A 27375-nucleotide genomic window follows, 5' to 3' on the forward strand; every position below is an offset into this window, starting at 1 on the left:
TATTTATTTATTTATTTACTTATTTATTTGTTTTTTCTACTATATTCTTGTTAGGGAAACTCTCACGTTCCTGTTTAGAGTTCTTGCATGGAGTCCACATTCTGTAAGCTTGACAAAATTCACTGAAGAGTTGAAAATTCTTAATCCATTCTGCAGCTGTGCGCTTTTCGTAATTATGCAGATGCAAGGAGTGTGGTGAAACTAAATTTTCAATAGACAGAGTTAACTGACACCTGAAGGAGATATCGAAATAGGCCTTCTAAAGCAGGAAATCACAATCGAACTGCGCAAGCACACCAATCCAGTCCAGCCATGATGAAGATATGACCTCTTAGATAAGCAAGCGTTGTGCATGGAAGCTGCACAACAGCCATGCAAGCATGGAGGAAGAAAAGATCACTCAAGCGTTTCTATCATTGCTTTCGATATTCACGCAGGCCGAGTCGGCATGATTGTGGCACAATGCACTGCTGACATGGAAACAAATAATGGGGCAGCAATTACGTCATTACGAAAAGTTTACATTTTGTTGAAGTTTTTTTTGTGTCATTGCTGATTGCAGACAATGGCTTCCAACGACGTTACATCTTTCACGCTTCATACTTTTAGGGCTGAAGCAACAGAGAAAACGTAACTTGACGACACTCAGCGCACTCAGCTTCGCATGGCCGATGTGCAGTCATAATGGTGAGACCTTCACAAAAGGGCCACATGCCACAGCAGTTTGTTCGTCCAGTCAACTAGAATGTTTTGCTCCTGCATCGAAAATCCCCTCCTGTCCTGCTGATAATAAAGACGTATCGCAAGGTCTCAAGGAAAACAAATGGCAGCCACTGTGCTCGCAGTTTCGAAGTGGCAGGTGACCGAAACTAGGTGCCATTTTGAAAGACCTACGACGTCCGATTTCCTTCTTTAGATTGAAGTTACCCAACGACTTACGCAGAGTTTTTTGACAGAAATTTGCAGCATAAATATTTTGAAGAGAAAATTGTGAAGATACTGAAAATCAAACTTTCAAACCAATGTGGCACTGACACCAGCTTCAATGTCGTTGATCTGTGCCCGCCTTGAAGGGCGAGCCCTTATATAACGAACAATTGATATATGAATCACTTTTAAGAACTACTGCATTCTCTATAAATAAGATTGACTGTATTCAGCACACTCTGAGGCACGTCATTATACTGGCAACATTCCCTTTCCTTCTGTGACGTGTGTAACCGACAGCCATCTAAGCTGCGCCATTTTCTGGAGAAAGTGTGAAACAGCTCTAGTAGGTCTACAGCAGTGGCGCACCAACGGAGGGGGGGTTTCGGGGGTTGTAACCCCCCCCCTGAGGCCGAGTTAAACCCCTTTTGTTTAACCCCTTTTCTTTCCTTGCGCCTTTGAGTACTGCAACTAAGATGTAAGACGTGCAAGCGTCTACACACTCGCAAACTTGCGCAAAAAGCGCATTTTTTGACAATTTCCCTTGAAGAAATTGAAATTAGTGCTGTTTAGATGGTATTGGCAAACTAAGGCAAACTGTCAACCCTTCCCCTTGCAGAGATCCTGGGTGTGCTACTGGTCTGCAGAACTGCACTCAGTTGGCAGGCAATGAACCTGGAATCAAATCCTGAAGCCAGGTTGGAATTTCCTTAACTTTCCAGTCTGCAGCTGATATTGGTTTGTTCCAACGCTTTGCATCAATTTGAGACAGGGAGCAACCACTAAAACCTACTGCTTCAAAAAGAAATGGATGCATAGACTACACTCAGTTGCAGGGTTTGCAGCACTAAGCAAGCTTGAATGCACTGCCCCATCACTACACAACAGTGGACTGGACAAGCGCTCACTTGAAACTATGTTTACTCGATTTAACAAAACTTGTTGCTGAGCTAGTAGGTTCGTGGCTTAAGGACAAAAGGTACGGCGCTAAGCAGACGAGGACGAAGTGAAACACATGGATGTCGTTTGTGTCTCACTTCATCCTCGTCTGCTTAGCGCCGTACCTTTTGTCTTACGTGTACTCGACAAGCACAATGTTAAATAGTGTGCCCAGTGTGCAAAAGAAGAGAAGGAATACAGTAGAACCTCGTTCATACCGAAACCGTGGGCGATGCCAGATGCCGCCAAAGCGAAGCATGACGTTCACATCGCGCTGCGTGCAGCAGGGAACGGCGGCGCGTTTGGGTAATCGCCTACTAAAGGCGTGCATACTCTACCAGCTGCACTACGCACTACACCCCACGCGCTAGCAACAGCTCCACAAATTCTTCAGACCCATGAATTCAGAGCACACCTTGTTACTACCTGTGGGCTCTAAAAGTATGGTGCTGGCAATCTCGGGACCCAACATACCAGTAAATGTACTTGGTGCTAAATTATTGTCTTTGTGTACAAAATATGAATTGAAGGCACTTGCCATGTCCACACCAGTAAAGATCCCTCCATCATCTAGAATCTTACTGACAGCAAGTCATTTCATGCCTATTTAACAGATAATTTAATTGATTCCATAAAGGATGTGGCCGTCCAGATCGCCTTCAAAATAATCCAAAGTAGTAACTGCCTTTGGCCTTGTGTAGTTCGCTGTTCAGTGTGTTCCTAAATTTCTTGAATGCAATAAGGTCAACCTCATTGCATGTCCGAATAAGTCTTTCGTTCATTGCACAATCTGCCGACATGCCCTTTTAAGGTATAATGTATATTGTAAGGGGTTTATTAGTGATCGGAGCAGCGCAGCGTCGACAGTCAAACGAGCCACAGCTTTCAAGCATGAGCGCCGTTGAGAGCCAAAGCGCTGGACCCACTAGCGTCTGGGCAGACTAGAGCTGGACCCACTAGCGTCTCTCTTCGCTACAATTACCCCGGGAGTGATAAGGGAGCCGTCCGGCGACCTAACAGCTCGTCAGGATGACAGGATCATAGTATGGCTTGAGCTGGTCGACGTGGACAATGTCTCGTCCACGACGGCGCTGGTCCGAAGACGGTTGAACTGGTTCGATAACAAAATTCACGGGAGATGCGCGTTCGACGAGGCGGTAAGGGCCTTCATATTTCGGGAGTAGTTTCGATGAGAGGCCAGGGGCGGTGAACGGGACAGAGAGCCACACAAGCGCGCCAGGAAGCAAGGTGACCGCGGAAGTGGAGTCGCCGCGAGTACTCTTCTGGCGCTCTTGGTCGTTGGAAGTAAAGGCACATGCGAGGTCACGGCATTCTTCAGCATGCCGTGCTGTGGCAGAAATAGGTGAGCCCTCGGAAGCATCCGGCCGGTAAGGTAAAATTCTGTCGATGGTATGCGACGGGTGCCGACCGTATAGTGAGAAAAAGGGCGAAAACCCAGTGGTGCTCTGAGTAGCGGTGTTGTACACGTAGGTGACGAAGGGCAGAATGGCGTCCCAGTTTGTGTGGTCGGAGGCGACGTACATTGAAAGCATGTCGCCGAGCGTGCGGTTGAAGCGTTCTGTGAGGCCATTGGTTTGGGGGTGGTACGCCGTAGTTGTGTGATGAATAACGTGGCACTCTTTAAGAATGGCTTCAACCACTTCCGACAGGAAGACACATCCGCGATCACTGAGCAATTCCTGGGGTGGACCATGCCGCAGGATGAATCGGCGAAGCAGGAATGAGGCAACATCGCGCGCTGTAGCTGCTGGGAGAGCGGCGGTTTCGGCGCATCGTGTTAGGTGATCTACTGCCACAACAGCCCAGCGGTTACCAGCCGACGTCAAGGGAAGTGGCCCATACAAATCAATTCCAACGCGCCCGAACGGCCGGGTAGGGCAGGGTAGAGGCTGCAGACCAGCCGGCGAGAGCTGGGGTGGAGATTTCCGGCGCTGGCAGTCGGGGCAGGAGCGAACGAACTGTTGAACGTACTTGTACATGCCCCGCCAGTAGTAGCGCTGTCGAAGGCGCTGGTAGGTTTTGAAAACTCCTGAGTGTGCGCACTGTGGATCGGTGTGAAAGGATGCACAGATTTTGGAGCGCAGACTGCGAGGAACTACTAACAACCACTGCCGGCCATCTGCGGCATAACTGCGTCGGTGAAGCAGGTTGTCGCGAACCGCGAAATGGCGAGCCTGACGACGCAACGTACGAGTGGTTGACTGTGGTGATGGGTCAGCAAGCAAGTCTCTAATCGAGGCAATCCAGGGGTCCTGGCGCTGCTCGGAAGCGATAGCCTCAAGGTCGATTGTAGAAACAACAAGCTGGGAGAGTGAGCAGCAGGTATTCTCGTCAGGCAAGGGAGAGCGTGATAGGGCATCGGCATCAGAATGTTGGCGTCCGTTGCGGTACAGCACGTGGATATCGTAGTCCTGCAGGCGAAGTGCCCAGCGGGCAAGACGACCTGAAGGATCCTTCAAAGATGACAGCCAACATAGTGCATGGTGGTCGGTGACGCCATCAAACGGGCGGCCATACAAATAAGGACGGAACTTAGTAAGAGCCCAGATGATCGCCAGACATTCTTTTTCCGTGACAGTGTAATTGGTCTCGGCTTTCGTAAGGGTGCGACTGGCATAGGCCACGACGTATTCAGGAAAGCCAGGTTTGCGCTGCGCAAGGACAGCGCCGAGGCCAACACCGCTGGCATCTGTGTGTACCTCTGTAGGGGCCGCCGGATCGTAGTGGCGCAAAATTGGGGGAGTCATCACCAGACGACGGAGATTTGCGAACGCTTCCTCGCACTCTGACGACCACGAATGAAGGGGTCCGTTGCATCCAAGGAGCTTCGTCAGAGGTGATATGATGGCGGCGAAATTTTGAATGAAGCGTCGGAAGTAAGAACAAAAACCTACGAAACTTTGCAGTTCTTTGATGGACGTAGGTTTAGGGAATTCGGCGACGGCACGAAGCTTGGCTGGATCGGGGAGAATTCCATCCTTGGAAACGACGTAACCCAGTATCGTCAGCTGCCGTGCTGCAAATCGGCACTTCTTTAAATTCAGTTGTAGGCCGGCGTTGCTCAAACACGTCAAAACACGCCGGAGGCGTTGAAGGTGCGTGGAGAAATCCGGAGCAAAAACAACGACGTCATCAAGGTAGCACAAGCACGTTTGCCATTTCAAGCCGCGCAGAACGGTATCCATCATACGCTCAAAAGTTGCTGGCACATTACAAAGTCCAAAAGGCACGACGTTAAATTCGTATAAGCCGTCGGGCGTGACAAAGGCTGTCTTCGGTCGATCGTCATCTGCCATATGTACTTGCCAATACCCTGAGCGCAGATCGAGAGATGACAAAAATTCTGCTCCTTGTAGGCTGTCAATAGCGTCGTCGATTCGCGGAAGTGGGTAAACGTCCTTACGAGTGATCTTGTTGAGGCGCCGATAGTCCACACAGAACCGGACAGAACCGTCTTTCTTCGTAACAAGGACGACGAGAGATGCCCATGGACTGTGGGAAGGTCGGATCACTTCGCGGCGGAGCATATCGGCCACTTGTTCATTAATCACGTGACGTTCTGTAGCCGACACACGATATGGCCGTTGCCGCAATGGCGATTGGGAGCCAGTATCGATGTGGTGCGTAACAGTTGACGTCCGGCCCAGGGAAGGTTGCCCGACGTCGAAAGAAGCACAAAATTCTTGTAGGAGGCACAGAAGCTGTGATCGCTGGCCCGGTGTAAGGTCATCGGCAACAGAAGAATCGAACACATCTATAGGCAATGGGCCAGACGTAGAAATCGAGCCGAGCGAACTGTAACGGGCACAGTATGGGTCTTCGGGAACGTCCGTAATTTGTATGTCTGCGATAGCTTCGACAGTGCCAAGACATTCTCCTTGGAGTAGCAACACAGGGTACGAGAACGGGCTACAAATAAATATAGCACTAGAGCCCTGTGTGATGTTCACCGTCGCAAAAGGTAGCAGTAGACCTTTTCGGGTGGAAAAGCGGCCAGACGGAGAGAGTAGTGCGACGGCGTCGGAGAGGCTGCTGCAGTACATAGAGACAACCACTGACGAGTTGGGAGGAACGGTGGTGTCCTGTCTGACGAGGAGTTTGTTCGGTAGAGAAGCATTGTCGGCGAGCGTCAAATCTGAGTGCGGCGACAGTTCTAGTTCGGCCCGGGCGCAATGAATGACGGCATTGTGGCGGGAGAGAAAATCCCAGCCGAGGATAACGTCATGGGAGCACGACGAGCATCATCTTCTATGCCTTTCATAGCGTTCCTGATCTTATCAGACTCCAACATGGTCGCGTTCACTTTCTTGCATAAGTCCGGGATGTCTTCGATATAGCTTGTGAATGATTCACCGACTTGCTGACCTCGTTCCCGCAAACGCTGTTCGGTGCACAGCATACGAACAGCTGGGCGACCAAAAACATCCACAAAAGATGTCTTGAAGGCTGACCACGTCCGAAAATCGGTTTCATGGTTGTTGTACCATAAGCTGGCCACACCGGATAGGTAGAAGAGCACGTTGCTGAGCTTAGCTGTCTCGTCCCATTTATTGTGGGCGCTTACCCGCTCGTAGGTCGTTAGCCAATCCTCAAGGTCGGTGTCATCTGCGCCTGTGAAGATAGCAGGGTCCCTGTGGCGAGGCACACCAGAGCAAGGTGCCGGTGTAGGGGGAGGCACTTGTTGGGAGGCTTCTTCAGGCATGGTCGAAGGTACGGTGCGGGATCGAAGTTCCAGGTTGCAGGTTTTGAGTACCCCGCACCTCGACCAATTGTAAGGGGTTTATTAGTGATCGGAGCAGCGCAGCGTCGACAGTCAAACGAGCCACAGCTTTCAAGCACGAGCGCCGTTGAGAGCCAAAGCGCTGGACCCACTACCATCTGGGCAGACTAGAGCTGGACCCACTAGCGTCTCTCTTCGCTACAATATAAGTAAAAATGGAATATCATATTTTGATGCTACCTCTAATGCGAGTCGTTAAAAACCACATTGTAGAATACACTATGGTTATAATGAATTAATTTTGTTTTGAAAGTGGGATAAAGAGAAGAGTGCTGCTCACCCGGATGGCCCTTGGGCAGTTTTGAGGTTTAATTTCGACTACGACCAGAACAAACTTTATCTTTTCAGATGTCATATAGCATCCATTAAACCCATTTTGTGAACCCTGAAAGAAAGGCCACATAACGCAACTTTTTTTTTTCATTGCAAAAGTAGAATGCAGTTGTGAAGTAGCTGTAGAGCATTCTCTTCAGAGCCATAGGGTGGGTTTACTTGGGCCATAAGCCCAAGTAAACTCATTTTTTGTAGCGTTAGCTACACTGGCCTAGCCAAGCCCGTTTCGCGCGGCACATCAAGAGCCGTGCTGCGCGTGCGCAATGATCAGTGATGTCACACGGCTTGCGCACCGGAGCCACAAGAGCCGCCACCTCTCGCGCACTCCGCCGCCGCCGCGCGCGACTCACCGCCGCCGGTCTGCGCATTCTAGAGGAGTGACGTTGTAGCCGTGGTAGACGCACTGGCGCCGGCGCGCGCTCGCTGTGCAGTCGCCGTCTGACACTGCGCTGGAGCCGCTGCGCTTCTGACTGGCGTTTGCCAGTGTGGTATAGCCATGGAGAAGGAGAGCGCAAATGCTGCTCAACAGCGCAGAAGAACGGAGAAGCTTGACTCATCGGATCCCGAAGTAGTTGCCTGGCAATTAGCGGTTGAGCGTAGGAGGAATGAACAGAAGAAGGCTAAACGTGCTGCGGAGACACTGGAGCAAAGGGACGAACGTCTAGCAAAGCGGCGTCGCCAGGAGGCTGAGCGACGTGCCCGACCACCCCTGCAGCAACAACAAAACGCCGTCGATGACGTCAAGGCTCGCCGATCGACTGAATATACTGTGAAACTCAGCGAAAGCGCGAGTGCGACTCGGACCTTCCAGACGGACTTCGTAAACAATCCGTTTGGATATGTGTGCGACGTGTGCGAAAGACTATGGCACATGAAAGACTTGACGCCGCTGAGTAGTGCCATGCGTGAAACGTTGAGTTTAGCGGCGGCGCCTCAGTGGGCTGAAACCGTGGCGCGGGTTTGTACGTGTGCCACATAATACGTATACCGCGTGTGTGTCATTGGAGCAGCAGTAAGCATGACAATCAAGCTAATCCTTGACAATCTAGACAACCAGGAAAGCTAAGAATAATCAGCTGAACCTTTGCTAACGCTACGTATATCCTGGCATAGCCGAGCTAAGCTACTGCAACTTTTTTTTCCTACTTTATTTTCATTTCTCTGGCTTCGAGTGTGACATTACAAGGAGCCATAATGTTACAAGAATATCCCAATACATAGCTATTAACTGCTTGGTGCAGTAAAAGAAAAGATAGACGACAAGAAAAGCACGCTCCTTGTCCATCCTTTTTATTTTTTTAGCTTTATACATTCATCGTTAACATAAACCGACTTGCTGTACAGTCGTGACACCCTCTGCCTGAGCAGACAGAGCCTGCAATTTCGTCTTCAACACTTTGAAGCAGGCGAGCAATAGTCCAAGACAGTCGTCGCAAAACTACAAGCCAGCTCCTGCTTCTCAATGAGCCTGCTTATCAACCTTTCTTTTTTTTTCGAGAACGTACCATGTGTTGGTGGCTCCTCCGGCAGCAGACCCCTTGAGTCGGGAAAGCGTCGTGCAAGGGCACCGTCGAGCGAGAGCAGTGCTCGTCGAAGCAGGTCCGCAGCCGAGCCCTGCACAGCCGTGCTCAGCACCTGCCGCTCGGCCTTGGCCCTGTCCTTGCTGCTCCCGCTATGTAGGTCCACCAGGGGGCGCCGCCTGCCTAGCAGCGTGCGGACCTCGTTCGTGACACGGGCACGCTCCAGAAGCTGGTCGGCATAGCGCTGCATGCCTGTCATCAAATGCAATCTTTATTTATTACCTACATTTTGTGGCCCCTTCCGTCTAAGAAAAATCCATCGTCAACTTTACAGATTTACATAAAATGTTGCATTTCAATATAACAAAATTTCTATATAACGAAGCAAATTGCCAATTTTACCGACTTTGTTATATTCAGGTTTAACTGTGCCACACATCACGCAGTGGCTAGGGTGTTGCACTGCTAGCTCGACTTTCAGCTGTCGCAGCTGCGGTCCAATGAAGGAGAGATTTCAAAGTGCTCATGTACAGTGCTTTGTATGTTTGTTAAAGAACTCCAGGTGGTCAAAATTATTACAGAACCCTCCACTACAGCGCCCTTCACAACCCACAGTGCAAATATGGGACATCAAACGTCATAATTTAAACTTGATTATGTTTTTGGATACTAAGAACAAGACAGTGGGCCTGCTCTCTTCAAATAATAAGTAGTACTACACAATATATGGCCATGCCTGCTGGTACTGAATGTTGCATGGATTATGCCGGCACATTCCATAGATTGCCCACACCAATCTACCGGAGGTTTCAAAATATGGAAGCAGCAGAAAAGCCAAATTTCCTAACAACGCAAGCATACGGTCAAATGGCAAAATCAAGTGTGTGTGTGCGCATCCTCCGCTGTCTGCTTCTCAATACAAACGTGAACACCCACGCTTCGAGCAAAGTGAGCTTTCTTTTTTTTTTTTTTTACGGCGAAGTGTGCACAGTACAGGACAGTTCCACCCTGGTTCTCAGGCAGTGGCAATGGTTAGTATTGGAGCATCAGAGGTCTGGGATTTCCGTCAAGTGCCCTGTCCAGGTGGTTGCTATTGAGATAGGTGCACTGCAGCAGTGGGGATGAGCATGCAAATGGGGGTGACTGTAGAATTGGCACAGCATCAGGGTGCTCAGGAGATTCATGGGGCGTGGGCATGGAGGAAGGAAAAAAACCAAGGAGAGGCCCTACCCAGTCCAAGCACTGGGAGAAAAGTGTGGAGGAAATCAGGTGGTATTTTTCACTGTAGTGGCCATGTTGTCGGGGCACAACGGCGGTTTTGTTGTGGTGGTGTGCACTCATGTGTGTGCTGCTCCGTAGGTCTCGTACCGTGGTAAAGGCATCGCATGTGCAGGTTTGCGTTAGTCTCCGTCTTTTGTGCCACCATGGTAGCTAGACTGTGCTCTCTTGGTTTTTGTTGTGGCCATGTGGGACTCGAAGAAGTAAGAAGCATGAAACGAGTGTGCATACAACACTGTACACCACGTACCATGGCACGGACCGAGGACAACCTGGGAATATTGTATTGGATTAATGCTAATGGGCCATCACAGACTGAAACACCTGTGCTTCAGAATGTACGATAAAGGCCTTGCAGGTCAGTGACAGTACTGCAGTGTTCCTTTTGACAGCAGACTGTGCACTTGTGGCACGCAAAACAGCCATGTGGAAGAATGCAAAGGAAGCGGCTGCCGTGAGTAGTAAAGGGACGAACCTTGCTTACTGTACACATCTTATCTGTTCTCCCGAGGGGCGCAGGGAAGTGAAGGTTGGAGGATGCAGTGTAAGATAGAACAAGGCTGGACAGAAGAATGTACGCTTGGGCGCACATGAAACGGCTGATGGTTGCCTCGGTTGATGGATACACCTCGAGACGCAGTCAGGTATCTGAACGTGTTCTCTTCTGTTGGCCTCCTTGTCGGCACGCTGTGACTCACCACATCTCCATGGTGTGCGCCTGCCCGAAACTTGTTCAATAAAGCACAATGATGCCTCAAACCATGACTGGCATACGTGTTTGTTCTTGTAAACTGCAGATCGGCTAGCCATAGGTCGATGTGCCATGATGCACGTAAAGTGTGTTACCGGTCATCACCTGTGTATTTTTGCAGTACCGTGAGAATGCTCAGATTTATTTTTCACAAAAGCCAGCAAATGTAGTGAGGAGTGGCCTCATGGTCTAATTTGGGCGTTCACTATGAACTTCTTTCAATGCTAGAGCACAATACTCGGACAACACAATTTTGGCAACAGTATCACGATAGTACATCGTGATTGGATCCGCTGATGGGATCGCTATGGCGCGTGAGCGTGCGAGCAGCCCAGCAGGTTTGCACATGGTTGTACTCCGGAAGCGAGAAATGTAAACAAGAGAGGAGGATCTGCCCAAACAAATTGGTGGAGTAAAGCCAACTTCCAGAGTCACTGAGGCTCCACAAAGAGTGATGCCAGGGCCTCTCCTCAGTTTTGCCTTCTTCCATGGGCGTAGGTATAAAAAAGGAGCTCCTCTTCTCGGCCATTATCCTGAATGTTGCCACCAAGAAAAGCGATATACTAGTAGTTGCCGACAGATTTGCAGAACATGGTATTTGCAAAAAAGCTGGGGCTATATTAGATAAATCAGTCACCTCATGCAACACTATACAGTGGAATCTCAATGATACGATCACGGCTAATACGAATTTCTGGATGAAACAAATTTTTCTGAGGTCCCGGCCGAGCCCCATTACTTTGCAACGTGCTAGAGAAGGGTTGTTACGAATCGATTTTCGACCCGCGTCGGTTGATACGAATAAATGCCGCCCCACCGACGGCTGCGAAAGAGAACAGCGTGCAGTCAAGCGTGTTTTCCCTTTCTCTTTTGGTGCGGAGGCGTGGACGCGGCGCCGGACTGCGCAGAAGCCGCAACTGGGCGCGAGGAGTTTGAAGTGGTGGCGCTTTTGTGCTTTTCTTTTTGTCTCTTCGCTCGCTGCGGCGGCCGCGCTTCCCCAGGTGTGACCGCCACAGCAAGCGAAGGTTCGTGCGGTCTATCGCTTCAATGGAAACTGAGCGCCGTAAGCACAGCGCATACAAAGCTCAGAGCCGTGTGGAGATCGCTTTCAAGATACGGTGCGCGTGACAACACCGACAGCCGGCATAGGCACAAAGTACAAGAACGCATTTGTTGGCAGAGTAGGAGACGCCCCCCCCCCGCTCCCTCCCTCCCGCACTACCTTCCCGCTTTGCTCCTTTCGCGTGGGGAGATTGCGTCGCCAGTTACCCTTGCGCTCAGTTGCAAGATACGCATTTGGCGTCGTAGCACAGCGTCGCCCCCCCTCCCTCCCATACCCCCACGGCCTTTCGTGCAACAGAAGTCGCGTTTGCTCTCCGCTGTGCGTTCGCTGTCCGTGAAGGCGCGCGTCCTCCACGCGCTTTCACTCGCACATACGGCGTGCGGTGACGACTTTATCACCCTTGGACTCGTGCTCCACGTCTCATGCTGCTCCTCCACATCGCCCTCGCTGATCTCTCCCATCGGTGGGCGCACCTCGTGCTCGCTACCGCCCTTGTCGGCGAGATTTTCCCGCGGAAGCCGCAATTTCGTCTCACACGGCTGCACTGTAAGCGGCATGCGTATACACGGAGTTCTATGGGAGGGTAAACGGGAGTCAGAAAAGGTCGCGTTGTAGCCAGTTCTGCACTATAAACGGTTACATTATAAGTGGTCTATACTGTAAATGCTTTTTACGTATGTGTGCCTGAGTGAGTTCACCTCTCGACTCTTTAATTTAGCTAGTTTTAATTGTGTTTCGATGATACTAATTTCGGCTAATACAAATTTTTTTCGTGACCCCGTGAGATTCGTATCATCGAGATTCCACTGTATACAGTGTAGACTGCTTATAACGTAAGTCGCCGGAGTCGTGAATATCCGCACTATAAGCGGTACCGCACTATAACCAAAACAACGATTTTCAAGCCCTACACGTATGCAAAACATGTAGACCAAGCAGCCGCGCGTATCCAAGAATCGAAGCGTGTGACTGGGAGTTTTGCATCCATTTAAATTTACAGACATTGAAAGGTTAATGTCCAAGTACCCACGATCATCGCATGAAGCAGACAAACTAATAATTCAAAAAAATGTCTGAGTTTCGCCCGAAAGGCAAAGCATCAATTGCGATAGCTAGCAAATTAGTAAAGAGCTATAAGGAGTAGGGATAGTAGTTTTATCGGCTGCATAAACTTGACACATTCGCTTACTACCTGAATTAACAAGCGTGGTGTCAATGCACACAAGCAAACATGAATAGACTCGATGGCCGCAGACAACCACTGTCAAAACGCGAGCGTAGGGAAACGCGGCCGCCGCAGCGAGCGACGGTTCGTGCAGTCTATCGCTTCAACAGAAACTGAGCGGCGTAAGCACAGCGCATACAAAGGTCAGAGCTGTGTGGAGATCGCTTTCAAGATATGGTGCGCGCGGCAACACTGACAGCCGGCACAGGCGCGAATGCATTTGTTGGCAGAGTAGAAGCCCCCCCTCCCTCCCGTGCTGCCTTCCCGCTTTGCTCCTTTCGTGTGGGAGATTGCGAAGCCATTTCCCCTGGCGCCCGGTTGCAAGATACGCATTTGGTGCCGCAGCACAGCGTCGCCCCCCCCCCCCCCCTCCCATACCCCCACGGTCTTTTGTGCGATGGAAGTTGCCTTTGCTCTCCGCTGTGCGTTCGCTCTCCATGAAGGCGCGCTTTCACTCGCACATACGGCACGCGGCGACAATTTTATCGCCCTTAGACTCATGCTCCATGTCTCATGCTCCTCCTACGCATCGCCCTCGATCTCTCCCATCGGTGGGCGCACCTCGTTGAGAAGCATGCTCGCTAATGCCCTTGTCGGCGAGATTTCCCCGCGGAAGCCGCCTTATGACCGGTATTTCGTCTCACGCGGCTGCACAGTAAGCTGTATGCGTATACATGGAGTGCTATGGGAAAATTAACGGGAGTCTGAAAAGACCGTACTATATCCGGTTCTGCACTATAAGTGGTTACGTTATAAGTGGTCTATACTGTAACATACTTCCCTTATGTAGCCTTGCCTGATGTATGAGTTGCTCAGATCTGTTAAGCTTTAAAAGTGAAAGAAAAGAGAAAGTGAAAATGAGGAAAAGGCTATGCAATGAATTAACACAACTGTTCACAAGATGGCACTATTGTTGGACCCCAAAAAATGGGGTGCACATCACCCCAGATAGTCGATGTGAAACATGCCCGCCACTGCTTTGAAGGTGTCCTTGGTTGACCAGAAAATGTTCGACCAGGTTGCCGCAAGTGGCAGTTATGCCACCTTGCATACACTTCTTGTGTCTGCTTATTACTACACATCCACATTCCAAAAGCTGCTGTAAGGGACTGCACAGCAAGCATGACACTTACTTAAATCTAGCATGGGCATTTCGTGCCTGCTCCCACCTTTGGAGACCTACCAGGGAAAGCCTGTCGGAACTGGGCGATCATGGCCTCAGCTTCCGAGTGCTCTACTCCAAGTTGCTGGGCGAGCGAGCGTGCACCTTGGCCATAGGTGATGCCGTAGCAGATCTGCGTAGAGAAAGACAAATGCCTGAGCTAAGGTAGGAGGGAAATACTAGCTGGAAGTTTGCGTATTGAAAGGAGTAAAAGATCACCCACTGCTTGCCAAAGGCCGACAATGTCAGAATTTGGATGTGGGCCATTTTTACTAGCTTCTTTATGTAGATACAGTAGAACCTCGTTGATACGATCCCGTTTCGTACGATTTCCCGGTGCCAACATTCGTGATCAAGAACACAAAACATGACAATACAGTGACGCTTCTTTTTTACCAGTTAATGTGTACCCGGAAGCACACTCTTTAGGCACCAACATTTAGTATGTCGCCAAACTACGATCTTATGATATCGTTTCTGGCAGCTAGATCCCATGTAAAAAAAAAAAAGCTGTGAGGCACGTGCAATTGAGAGCAGTAGACGCTTGCCACAGCAGCTTCCCCGCAGTACTCGCTCGCCCATGTCACATGAAAATGCCATCACACACTCAATTTCCTCTTCCCCTACCAGCAAATTTCTTGGGTCGTCCCGTGATGCATTCAGTTATTGCCACCTATTTTATTGTGATAAGCATGCTCACCTACAGGCTTCACAGCCCATGTGGCATAGTGCCGTTGGAAGCTTACCGTATGCTTTTAATAGGCAATAACCTAAGCGCACTGCCTTTCCCTGCCACAGGCAGTGTGAAGTGAGCATCATGTTTTGCTCTGGTGACATTGAATTCTGGCGTCGCCTACCAGCTCGATTTCGTTTCCGTTTTTCATCGCCATATTTAAACACTACGCAATAAAAAAGGGACAAAGCATGTCTCGTGCCGTTTGAGCCCCACCAGTTTGGCGTGCATCGGTACCACATGCCGCAACAATTCTCGCCGAGTGTGCACGTCACAACTTCCAGCCAAAATGCCCTGGCCATTGCAGCTGCTGACCCAGACCAAGTTCGATGGGCGCAAATGCAAGCTTGCCGAAGCCACAAAAACGTCAAAGTGTGTCTCAGGCCACTTGGGCCCCACCGGTTAAGCACGTGTCTGCGTCTCATGTTGCAGCACTTTGCATTACGTAGATATCGACCCGTAGGTATGAACCAGTTAAGTGTGTCAAATTATTTAGTGACAGACGAAAGGACCAAACATCACAGGACTCGATCACCACTCCGCCCGTGGCAGGCATCGACGGTAAACAGCAGGCACCGCCCACGCCGTTTTATTCAGCGTGATTCGCCATCTGTCAAAGAATGTGAAATCTGGAGAATCATGGCAAATTCGTGCGACGCTCCCTACTCCTTCCTCGTCATTCATCTGCCAACTCGCTTTCGCTTGCGAGGCGGTTTGGCGGCTTTCCGAGTGTCACGTGGCTGCTGCGAATAGATCTGCATTCATTCGGCACCAAAGAGTAACTTCAGTTGCCAACTCCCTATGAAGCAGCGCGAATTAGGCCTAATGGCCGAGGCAGTGCTGTAGTGACAACAATTCGCCGCTGGCCAATGTAGTAACGCGCCGCAATCCATCGCGGAATGTTTGCCACTAAAACATTTGTTCGGGTGGCTAGTCAGTGATCAATAGCTGTTGAAGTGACGTGAAGTTCACCACTGCATTATCCAACACATGTGGCACTGTGCGGGTTTCTACACCAAATATATTCTGTATAAGGAAAAATCTAACAGTAGATATTCGACTCACAAATCGAATTAGTAGATCGTCCACTATTCAATTCGTGATACAGTCAAACCTCGATATAACAAAGTTGTACTTGCAGCGAAAAAATTCGTTATATCGAGAATTTCGTTATATCGAGGTTTCGTTAATTCAATAGAACTAAGACGGGGAAATAAAAATAGTTTGTTACATCATGAATTTCATTATATCGAGGTTCGTTACACCGAGGTTTGACTGTATTCGAGTATCTGCGCACCCCTAGTAATTTTCTAATGGAATAAAATGTGAATATTTGAACAAATGTGTTTATAAATACTGAATATGTATTCATTTCTAAAAAGACTAAGGAAAAGGTTGAATGAAAGGTATATGGCAAACAAAGCATATTAAGTCTTTTTGTATATATAACCCCATTTAAAAGTGAAAATTCTTCAAACTGTTCTCCTCGCTGTTGTGATATTGCTCACAACAAGAAAGCTTGGGTGACTTAGAGGTTGTTTGCCTAAATCACAGAGAAGCCATGCATAAACACGCATATTTTCTCCAGTACTACAGTGGGCAAAGTGATTAGCAACCGGTTTAGATAACACGGGACAAACTGATTAGTTGTTCTCAGATTCTGAAAAAGCATTGGCGCAGTATCACATTCAGTTTTAATAAAGAAATTTAAAGATCTGAACATTGACAAAACAGTTTGCAGATAGATTAGGGAGTGTATCTTCATAAGTGCTTCAGGGATCTGTATTGAGTCCACTACTTTACCTTGTTTTTATAAATGACATTGCAGATATAGTTGAGTGTAGCATCGCGATGCTTGTTGATGACTGTGTTCTGTATACGAATGTGTCGGATGAAACGGTTTCCCTAGAGCTCCAGGACAACCTCAGTTGCATGGAACTACGGTATAAGAATTACAACATGGTTCTAAACGCTAACAAGTGCATTCATGTAAGCTTCAGTAAAAGGGTCAATAAACTAACCACTCCCTACATTTTAAATACCCATTATGAAACAATACACTCACAGCACTTGAAAGTTATATTTTCCGAGGAAGGGAGATGGGCCGCACAGATAAGCAGTGTCCTTAATAGGGTTGGAAAAGCTCTCGGCTTCTTACAGCGCAACTTTGAGCATGTGACTGCAGAGGTTAAGGAGGCTGTGTCACTAGCATATGCTGGGCAAGTGCATTACGAGAAAGCTCAGGATGCCATTGACGATAATTTTCTACAAAGTCAGTAACGACTGGACAAGTTGAAGAGGGAGGCTATCAAGCAATGCGAGCAGCTGTATGTATGAGTAGCCTTGACTGATGTAGCGTTCTTCTTGGCCAAGACCCATAAGAGTTCCCGGAATGCCCATTCAGGGCCATCATTTCTGAAAAGGGCACCTGGTGGTCAGCAAATTCCTCCAGAGAAACCTATCAGTTCACGTCATCAACAACCCTTTTCTCCGCAGCCGAGTAGCTGTCTCTGAATTCCAGGAACAGCAACAGCTCAACGATGTCAGTGCCTTTTCCATAGACATGAAGAACCTATACTGTTCTTTTCCTCCGGACACCCTCTGCAATTTCGTGAATGACACCATCAACAACTATGGCACAACATAGTTTCAGAACCACTGTGACATCAACACTGGCAGTTTTCTTGAGCTGCTCTCCTACCTCAGTCCACAGTTGCCTCGTTTGACAATGAACTCTTTGTGCAGAAGCAGGGTGTTTGTATTGGCTCCGGCATTGCGCTTTTCCTCAGCGACTGCCTGCTGTGAACTTTGGACAAGAGGCAGTCGACAAAAGAGGCTGCCCATGGCTTGAACATTGTCAAGCTGTTCTGCTACGTCGACGACTTCCTGGTCATCCTTGAGATGGGTATCCTCGCTCTGTTGCAGCAATCAGAGCAGATTGTAGCCACCTTCCAAGCATGAATGAAGCCGCCCCATTTGACTATGGAGTTCCCCGAGTGCAGCCAGATTTAGGATTCTTGACCCCCTGGTTATTCAGTGCGAGCGCGGACTGTGTTGGTGCTGTGCCCCTCGAGTGCAACAAGCCTTTCTGCTTTACACATTCTCGCAGTCTTAACTTCTGAAGCGAGGCATTGTGGCTACAGCACTTACGAGCATCATCTCGAGGTCTTGCTGCCGCGAGATTCAGGCGAGCTTCGACACACATGGTTGATGGCATCTGGCTTTCCCAACCCCCTCCTACGCAGCGTGGCTGAGAAGCTGCTCTCGGGGATAGCCGATATTCTAATTGACATTAGGAGAAAAAAAAAAATGGAGCTGGGCAGGCCATGTGATGCGTAGAATGGATAACCGGTGGACCATTAGGGTTACAGAATGGGTGCCAAGGGAAGGGAAGTGCAGTCGAGCACGGCATAAAATTAGGTGGGTTGGTGAAATTAGGAAACTTGCAGGCGCAAGTTGGAATCTCGCTAGCGCAAGACAGGGGTAATTGGAAATCGCAGATAGAGGCCTTGGTCATGCAGTGGACATAAAGATAGGCTGATGATGATGACCAACTAGCCCAACAGCAAACTCACCTAACCAAATTATTTCCATAGAAATTTGTGAGGTTGGAAGTCGGTAAGTGAACTTGTGCAGCAAGATGTGGCACTGCTTGGAAGAAAAACCTAAATTATGGCTTCAAGAAAGAAATTTTTCTCACAGAATGTTTACATCATTAGACATGACAGTCCAAATGAAAACTTTATGGTTGCTATTAAGAAACAATTTAACATTGAAGGACAGAGACTTGGCAATACAGCACTCACATGCAAAATTCAAACTAGAGCTTTTTACTACACAGAATGCAACACCCACTCACGTATCTTTTGGAACACAAATACCTGCACGTGTAATTATACTCGTTAACATGCCTGTTTTGTTTTCTGCCGCAGTGAAGCATCAACAGCTTCCTCCTCACAGCGGCTCCAGAGGGCGGCCATGCGGCGGAAGACATCGCCACCAGCATGGAAGACTTTGCACAGCTGTGTGTCTTGGGAGAGGTGTGCAAGGAGCCGCAGTTCCAACTGGGAATAGTCGGCAGTCAGGAGAACCGCACCTGCAACAAGTGGTGTGACACGGTTTGTAAGTGAGCACAGCTTACAATGGAATCTCGCTAGATGGAACCTCAAGAGACCGGACATATCATCATCATCATGATCACCAGCCTATTTTATGCCCACTTCACAGCACCATGCACATCATGATGTACCTTTCGTTTCGTTATGAAATTCAAGTCTGGGTGATCTAGGGGCACAGTTCAAATGAGTACAAATGCTGGGGCTTGTCTCTTTCACATGGCTTCACCCCTGAGAGTGATATCCGCCTTTTCCATGTCATAATGCAAGCAAACTATGCTCGCATGCACTGGATGCAAAAATGACTACGCGACTATAGCTTGACAGACTGGTTCAGTGGGATGCTAGCTAGACATGAAGAGTCCATGATTGGTTGATGTGGTAAACATAGCTTGTTCATGGTATGTAAAGCGTTGACAACATTGTTCGCATGGTGTGAAACAGAAAACACATGTGAAACTCCTACTGTTGTCATGGCACCCACTGTGCTTATCGTGAGATAACAATGAGAAAAATCGATGAAAAAATGCAATACACAACAGACAGAAGTATAGCATGAAATGAGACAGACGTGATAAAAGAAACCGAGAAGCTTGTAAATTATCCGAAGAGTCTTTGCAGAAAATTGGGAATTTGCACATTTTCTAACTCTAGTTATTTATATGATTTATGTCTTGTCTCATTGCCGAAATTTGTTTACAGATACTTGTCAAGGATACTTGTAAAACATCCTGTTGTCTCCACAGCCTCATTATGTCTTTACTAACACCAGTCTTTTCCATTCTCATCATTTTTCATTTACAGTATGTAGAATCACATAATAAATATTAAATAAGCTCTCAGTCTCCAAAGCTCTCCTATGCCATTACAATAGGGGTTGTGTTTCATTTGTGATATAATAGTGGTGGTGTTTTAACACGGTTCTGGTACACATTTGACGAGGTATGACTGTACCTGGAAAAGGCCGGAAGGCTGCACGAACGCTGATGCTGACTGGTGACTCGGTGCAAACAGTGAAGCTTTTGAAAATGCCCTGCAGGTTAGGTTCAGTGACCATCACTCGACCTGTGGCCGTCCAGGGTTGGCTCCACGGCCGAATTCGAGACAGTCTGCCACCACTTGGCTGCAGTCTTCGCTGGTGGAGGCTCAGTGGGCGCAGGTTCTGCAAGGCAGTACACTGTCTTAAAGGGGCCCTGAAACACTTTTCTAACTAATCATAGTATGGCCTCACTATAAAAGGACGTCTCTCACGAATCTCGTGCCACAAAAATTTTTCGAATCTTTCAACTATAAGTGGAGTTATTGCACCAATACCTGGCTCTCTCTCCGTTTTCGTTTCCGATAGTGCACTGGAAGCTACACAGCGGAGAAGTTGAGAGGGAAAAGCCACGGCCAAAAGTTGAGTGTCGCAGCGGTGAAAGGGCTCGCCGCGGCACCCTGTGGCGACCGCGGTGGATTATGCTGCTCTGCATACCGCTGCCATCTCGGAGGCTACATGCAGTACAAAGATGAAATAATTTGTCTGTCTTGTTGAGATCGCAGACATATATATTTCTCATTTTCTTGAATCAAAATTAGCAATTATGTATTACTGAGAATGCTCTCTGTCACGGAGCGGCATATTTTCGAATGGTTTGGACGCTGATTAACGACACGCCGAATTCCGAGCGTCAAACACGTGGGCTCCTGACTGTGCAGCGTATAATGCATTCGACATCGACACGCCGAATTACGAGCGTCAAAAACATGGGCTCCTGACTGTGCAGCGTATAATGCATTCGACATCGACACGCCGAATTACGGGCGTCAAAAGCGTCGTGGCCGCTCGGGCTGCCATCTCGATTCGAGACGCGTCACGCCGATTACGGACCCCGAAGTGTGTGCGTACGGCCACGTGGTAGTGCCGGGCTCAACCTTGGCCCTTGACATTGGGAGAGAGGATAATCTGCGGTTCTTCGTCCATAGTGAAAGGGCGCGGCCAAGATTGTTGGGAGCTAAGAGAGCTGAATTCGGAGAACGCTACATAGCGGCAGTTTCCCTACCTAGGGAACTAGGGAAAGGAGAGGCTATTTAAGCGCATGTTTTGGGCCCTGCTGATTAGTCTAGAAGCTGAACCTATGCGCTGCTGAGAAGCCATTGGGGGGCTAGTGCCGTCCAGTATAGCCTGGGCCGCCTGGCCACGTCGGAACTCCGAGGAACTTGTTGACGTACGAGACGTCAAACCAGCGTCTGCAACGAAGCTCACGGTAGTTCGCCTCAAGTTAGCTCAACCTGCTTGAGGGAAGTCGTCAGATCTAGACTCCCGGGAAACCCAGCCCAGCAATTCGCATCCACCTCGACAAGATCGGACCGCCAGCATTCTTCGGGAAAGCTTTGTGCACCGACTTCCACGGTTTATGGACTTGCTGCTACTGCCCGGCAATGCGTATGACACCATTTGTTTTTCTTTTGAACTCTGCTTTAGTGAAATACTGTTAAGTGTATTCTTGTGTATTTGATCCTCGCACTGTTTCATTTTGATATCAACTGTTAATTGTTCGTATTTATTGTCTTCATCATTGTGTAATATTAAGTTCAGGTGTGTTAGTCTCTCTTGTGTCTTTTTTATTATTGTATTTTATTAATCTGTGTGTATTTATCAGCCGATAAATATCTTGTTTTTTTGTTTACTCCCGACTCTGACTCTTTTCGCTGTGCTCGCTTGCGTACGGAACGACCAACCAGCTTGTCTACCCCGTCGATTGACTTCGCGCCGACGATGAATCGGGGACAGCTGTGACACTCTCGCGATCATGAAATTAGCCAATAGCGTTGATGGGCCAGCGGCTTTTGATGACGCTGCGTGACGGCATTGTGGAAGCGAGAGCAAGTGATTTTTCGCTGTTTCCAACACGATATTGTAAACTCCCAGCTGTATGCAGTGCAGTAATATTTGGCTCACGTGTTCACGGCCAGCCGCTACGACAGATCAGCAACATTTTCTTGCTATGTTCAAAAGATATTTCAGGACCCCTTTAACAAACTTCACAGGAACAAAACATTCTGGTAGCTTTCCCCAAACAGCAAAGCATTAACAGTACGGGTAGGTAAATACCGAATGCTACATATCGAATGGAATATTGAATCTAATTAGCAAAAATAAATATTGAATATAGGATTATCACAAAGGTTAGCCCTTAATGTCACAAAAGAGCGCATAATCTAAGCGTGTGCTGCGCGTCACTCAAGCCAGCAAGCAAACAAGACGGCCCCGCGGCAGCTTCGACAAAGGGAGAGAGCGCATACTCCACAGACAGCCGACGTGATCAATGGAGTCTAGAAGCTTGAACAAGATACGCGAAGGTCACGTAACGAGAGAGAGTGCGCCCGCCGTAACACCCTCTCACACGGCGAGCAGACAGAGAGAGTGAGTAAGACAGCCCAAGCGTGCGCCAACGGATGAGTCACCACCCTCCTCGACGACGCTCCGACGGCTGCAGCCGAAAGTGTGAGAAATGTCTAGAAAATTTCTAGACTTTGTTCATGCTATGGGATCACGACTCCGTCGGAAGGTTCGAAAAGCACCGGCGAAGGTAATAAAAGCGCCGTGCGGGAATCAGAAGGGGGATCAGACCGCACCAGTGAAGAGATGTGATGTGAAGACCGACCGTCTACGGAAGAAGGGGATGCCCTGGCAAGCTAACCGACGAGTTCATCGAGCGACTGCATTTCCGGAAGAAGTTCCATCTTCGAGATTTGCCTCGAGCTACGCCAAGATCATCCGGCTCAGGACCAGCACAGGTGAATACTAGTGGACACTTTGTGTTCCTATTCATTCTGCACTGCACGTGTTGGATTCTTAGTGCTTGCCATTAATTATCTTCCAGAGTTTTGCTAACACCCACCTGAATTGAATTGTGATGTGTCTAGCCGAAATGTGCACGACGTGTATGCAACTGCCTTATTTGAAGAATATATTTTGTTGTGTTTTTACAACTCTGGGCTCTGACTCGGTCTTTGGACCATAACCGGCATTCGCTGGCGCACCAGAGGGCCCCTTATTAATTGTCCTTGCTTTCGTGGGGTTATTTTCGGCAGCTGATAAGTCGGCTTTGGAATTTAGCCCGGCGTTGGCCCCTCATTCACGGGGTGTGCGACACTTACAAATTTGCAGAAAAAAAAAAAAAACACAGTGCTGCACATGCTCGGTAGCCTCCAAGCATCAAGGCAGCAAGCTATCAGTAACTTAGTGACGTCAAGATGCAGTCGAGTTCCGTTAATTCGACCCTAGAGGGACTGACGAAAGTGATCGTCATCTAGCGGGTCAAATAAAACAAGATGCAAAAAAAAAAAAAAAAAAAAAAACGGCATAACACACTGCGGATTCATTCGGCAGTATTTGCTTGATTCTAACTTGCTCCTGAATCAAAGCCCGCCGACTTTCTATGTGTCCAAAGCAAAAATAATGTAGAAAGGATATCCAAGGGTTCCTAAACCGCTATTAACGACGTTGAGAAATGCATTGGACATTAAACCACCAGACTATTTCAAAAATACCCTGCAGCAAAAAGTACTTCAATGCGTTCTGCAGTAACGGAGTTATTGGCCATCGAAGATCTCCTTTAATCCCTTTTGTAGCGCTCCCGGCCCTTGTTCAATGCCTTGCACTGCGAAGACTACGGAGGAGCGGAGCGGTGCCCACAACACTCTGCCTATTAAGTGTCACCGTGGCACGCAGTGAACTCAGCAATCAAAATGATACCACAATTCTGTAAATTGCATCTAACAGTACATCGAAGGCGGACAAAATTGATGGCTCTGAAATAGACCAGTAAGATGTGCGTAGGAATTTTGCAAAGCCCCTGTAAACAATCTAACAAATTCACGTAAAATATAAATTAATATATCAAATTTATCTGCTTTAGATGTTCTAACGGATACAGTTTACAGAACTGCGATATCTGTTCTTTATTCTGAGCTAAGAATTTGTAAACTTTGTGCTTCCATTTTTTTTTCAAGCATACCAATTTTTGAGAATTCTTCTAAAAAAATTAGGGCCTTAAATAGAAATTCAGCTTCCAACAGTCACTAGAATATAACTTTTCAAATGCAACAAATTTCAGTAAAATCGGCCCAGTGGTTATCTCAGAAACGCATTTCTGCGTTTTAGATTATCTGAATAGGCATCATTAGAGTTGGGCCCGAGCTAAAGCTTCTTCTTTAGTCTTTTTTCATGAGAATACTGTCACCCTGATGTATGTGAGCAGCTAATTCTTCTAGGAGTGTGCAAATACTCAAATATTTGATTTCGAATCGAATAGTGAACGTTCGAATAATTTGATTTCCGAATCGAATATCTAATATTTGATTTTTTGAATAGTTGGTACCTACAGTGAATGACCCGACCGTGGTTGGTGCCTTTATGCGGGCAGCATTTCCACGACGCGCGGTTTTTATCGGTACAAGGTTCGACCAAGTCAACCAGACTAATCGAAACAATTAACAATATGCAAATGGAGGGAACAGCAAAAGCAATGCGTGTGGAAAGCATGGAAGCACGTGTGAAGAGCAGGTCGATTAGCCACCGAAAGGCATGTGCACTCTGATTGCATCAGATACGCGAGTTCAATGTTCACGTGTGCAGATTTGTGCAGTTCACAGCTTTCTACCCACACGCGAGCAGACAGGTGAACTTTGTATGCGTGCTTGCAGTAGTTGCTGGCTGGTCGACCACAGACCGGATTGCCTCTTCAACGGCCGCCAATCTAACCCCCGTACGGCCACACCATTGGCCAAACTGTCTAGTCCATTAGGCCTAATTGGAGACGCGCCATTGGGAGTCGGTGACCAAAGTTACAGTTTCATACCGAATTAACGCAGATCTATTCACCGCGGTCACACGACACTCAGAAAGCCAACAAACTGCCTCGCTAACGAAAGGGAGTGCATGGGATGACTATGGTTCATGGCCGCCATCTTTGTGAAATACCGTACGGTGACCCCTCGTTCCAAATGCCGTTCATTCGTAGGTGCTCTTGTCATAGCTTCAAGCCGCCCTTCATAAGACTAGCCTTGGATTTACATGGCAAGGTCTAAAATATCATATGACAGCGCGCTGACCCCCAGCTGCAGACGCATTTACACAGACAACAGATGGATGCATACGAAAAGTAAAGAAAACAAAAGAGGGGGGGTGGGGGTATGTCGTGTGAATTTTCCGTGGGTCTCCCGATTGGAGCACTATTTACCATTGTCAGTGATGACAAATTGGAGCAGTGCTTAGTTACATGATGCGCATTCCTCGCTTTTTTCAGTCGCGCAGCGTGGCCTTAACAAAGTGACAATAACCCACAGAAACCACCTCCTATAAAGATGATAATCCCTCCTGTTTCCTGGAACAAAACTAGAAAGCGAGAATTTCGAAGCAATAGAAGATTGCCATTAAGCACAGTATGGCTCACTATTAAACCTATTAAACTGAAAACCAAGATGGTATGTAGGACAACTTCACTATATTCAGCTTCAGAGAAATAACAAACAAACAAAAAAAAAACCACTTGATTCTATTTGACCGACATTCTATCGATAAAAAATATTTTCCAGATGTTTGTATTTTAACTGAGTTATCACTGCTCACATACTAAATTTATATTCCCTGTGATAAGAGTAGAGCATCCCAGTCAAAAAAATCAATTGCCTCCAATTGGCTTTTCCAATAGGAATCAACTGGGACCAATAGGAACCAACAGGAACCAACTGGAAAATCCTTACTTCCAACTGGTTACGAGTGGGTCAGAGGAGGAACCAATTGGAGTTGCCAATTGTAATGAACTGGACCCAATTGGAACCGATTGGAAAATTCCTAGTTCCAAGTGGTTACGACTGAGTCAAAGTGAAACCAATTGAGTCCAATTGGACTTGGTTCCAACCAAGTGGGAAATCATTATCTGAAATCATTACCTCCAATTGGTTATGATTGAGTCAGGGATGCAACCAATTGAGTCCGATTGGATTTGCCAGTTTGAACCAGCTAGGCCCACCTTACATTCCCAACAACTAAGTCTGATTGGACTACCAATAGGAATGAACTAGGACGTAACCAACTGGAAAATCATATTTCCAGTGTATGAACCCATTGGAATGAGGTATAGCTATAAATGCATGCACTATTAAGGCTATAGCAAACCTGTTTCTGACAGCTGGAATCCTATTTAGGTTCGCTTCGTGGGGGCCCCGTATATATATGTGTATTGGTATTGCCCGTTGGCAGAATTGGTCATCCCAACCAATTGGCACCTATTGGGTACAATTGGTCACTCCAACAAAAACCAATTGGTCACGTTCCAGCTGGTCTAATTGGTCCAATTATTTACCAATTTACGATTGGAAATTTTCCCATTGGTACCAATTTAAAATTTCCCAGTTGGAGTCAATTGCTTTTTTTTGACAGGGATACTACACATCTTGCTTCATGGGTGCCCAAGTTAACAGATAACTGGCAAGATTCTTGTTAAATAATAGGATTAGCCTCCTCAGCAAATGCAGCACTGTTTTTCGCACGAAATTTGGAAGCATAAATGTTTGTGTTAAATTTACTGATATTCGATTCTGTATTCAGCTTTTTTTCTCGATGCAATTTGAAATCTACTATTCAGTATTTGCACACCCCTAGATTCTTCCCCTGCAGTACATTTCTCATGGACTATATATCACAGTTATGAAGTTGGCATTCCAGACTTTCGGACTACTTCCTTTTTTATCTCTTACCTAACCATGCACATCCAATGAGCAGCATCACCTCCCAGCATAAGTAGCAATTGTTGTAGATCGCCATACATTTTTGAATGCCCCAGCTAACATTGCATACCTAGGAAATAATTATTGCTTTAAGTTCGATGCAGACTTCTGTGTAGTAATGAATATTTGTGTTCCACCAGAAACCGTTTTCACACATTGTCTCGCCTTAATCATTCCCTTCTGTAATGTCATTTGACCTTGAGGACACTCTAAATTAATAAATGTTAATAAAAACATAAAAGGTTAAATAAAAGGTTAATAATAACCTTTGTTCAAGTGAGGTTCCTTTACTGTAGTCGGTATGGTGCCGACACCCAACTCACCAGAGCGACGACACCCCGCAGCTTCTTCCAGTCGAGCACCTTGGCTGGCAGCGGGTGCACCGTGGACAGCTGGGTCAGAGCCGCCCGGCTGCTCAGGGCGCCGGGAGGCAGGGCGCCTTTCACCAGTGGTGCGACCTGGAAGGCCATTGAATTGGATCATTTAATTGCACATCAAAGTCACTAAGACTAAAACAAACCCGGTCAAAAAAAGTGAATTGGTCCAACTGGTTGTACCAGTTGCTAGCAAATGGACCCAAATGGAATGAACTGGAAACTAACTGGAATGCACACTGGCACTAATTCGATTAGCAAATTTAATATCTACTATTCGATTCTTCGAATATTTGGTTTTTCAAATATTAATATATTTGGCAACACCCAGCCACAGTCCGTGCCTTGACGCATGCAATGTTCCCATGGCGTGCAATC

At 47.6% G+C, this 27375-nt stretch overlaps 1 protein-coding gene across 1 annotated transcript in view; it reads right to left on the bottom strand.

Moving 5' to 3' along the window:
* Positions 1 to 27375, bottom strand: part of LOC119458612 (DNA polymerase theta) — a 176457-nt gene that overhangs the window by 14708 nt on the left and 134374 nt on the right. Inside the window, exons 20-24 of the mRNA XM_037720452.2 lie at positions 26947 to 27081; positions 19802 to 20009; positions 18644 to 18828; positions 14021 to 14132; positions 8506 to 8772 (exon numbers count right to left, since the gene is read on the bottom strand). Coding sequence (XP_037576380.1) covers positions 8506 to 8772; positions 14021 to 14132; positions 18644 to 18828; positions 19802 to 20009; positions 26947 to 27081 — 907 coding nt within the window. The remainder of the gene's footprint in view (positions 1 to 8505; positions 8773 to 14020; positions 14133 to 18643; positions 18829 to 19801; positions 20010 to 26946; positions 27082 to 27375) is intronic.

This window comes from Dermacentor silvarum, chromosome 7, assembly GCF_013339745.2.
Source record: "Dermacentor silvarum isolate Dsil-2018 chromosome 7, BIME_Dsil_1.4, whole genome shotgun sequence".
In the NCBI taxonomy this organism is placed as follows: Eukaryota; Metazoa; Arthropoda; class Arachnida; order Ixodida; family Ixodidae; genus Dermacentor; species Dermacentor silvarum.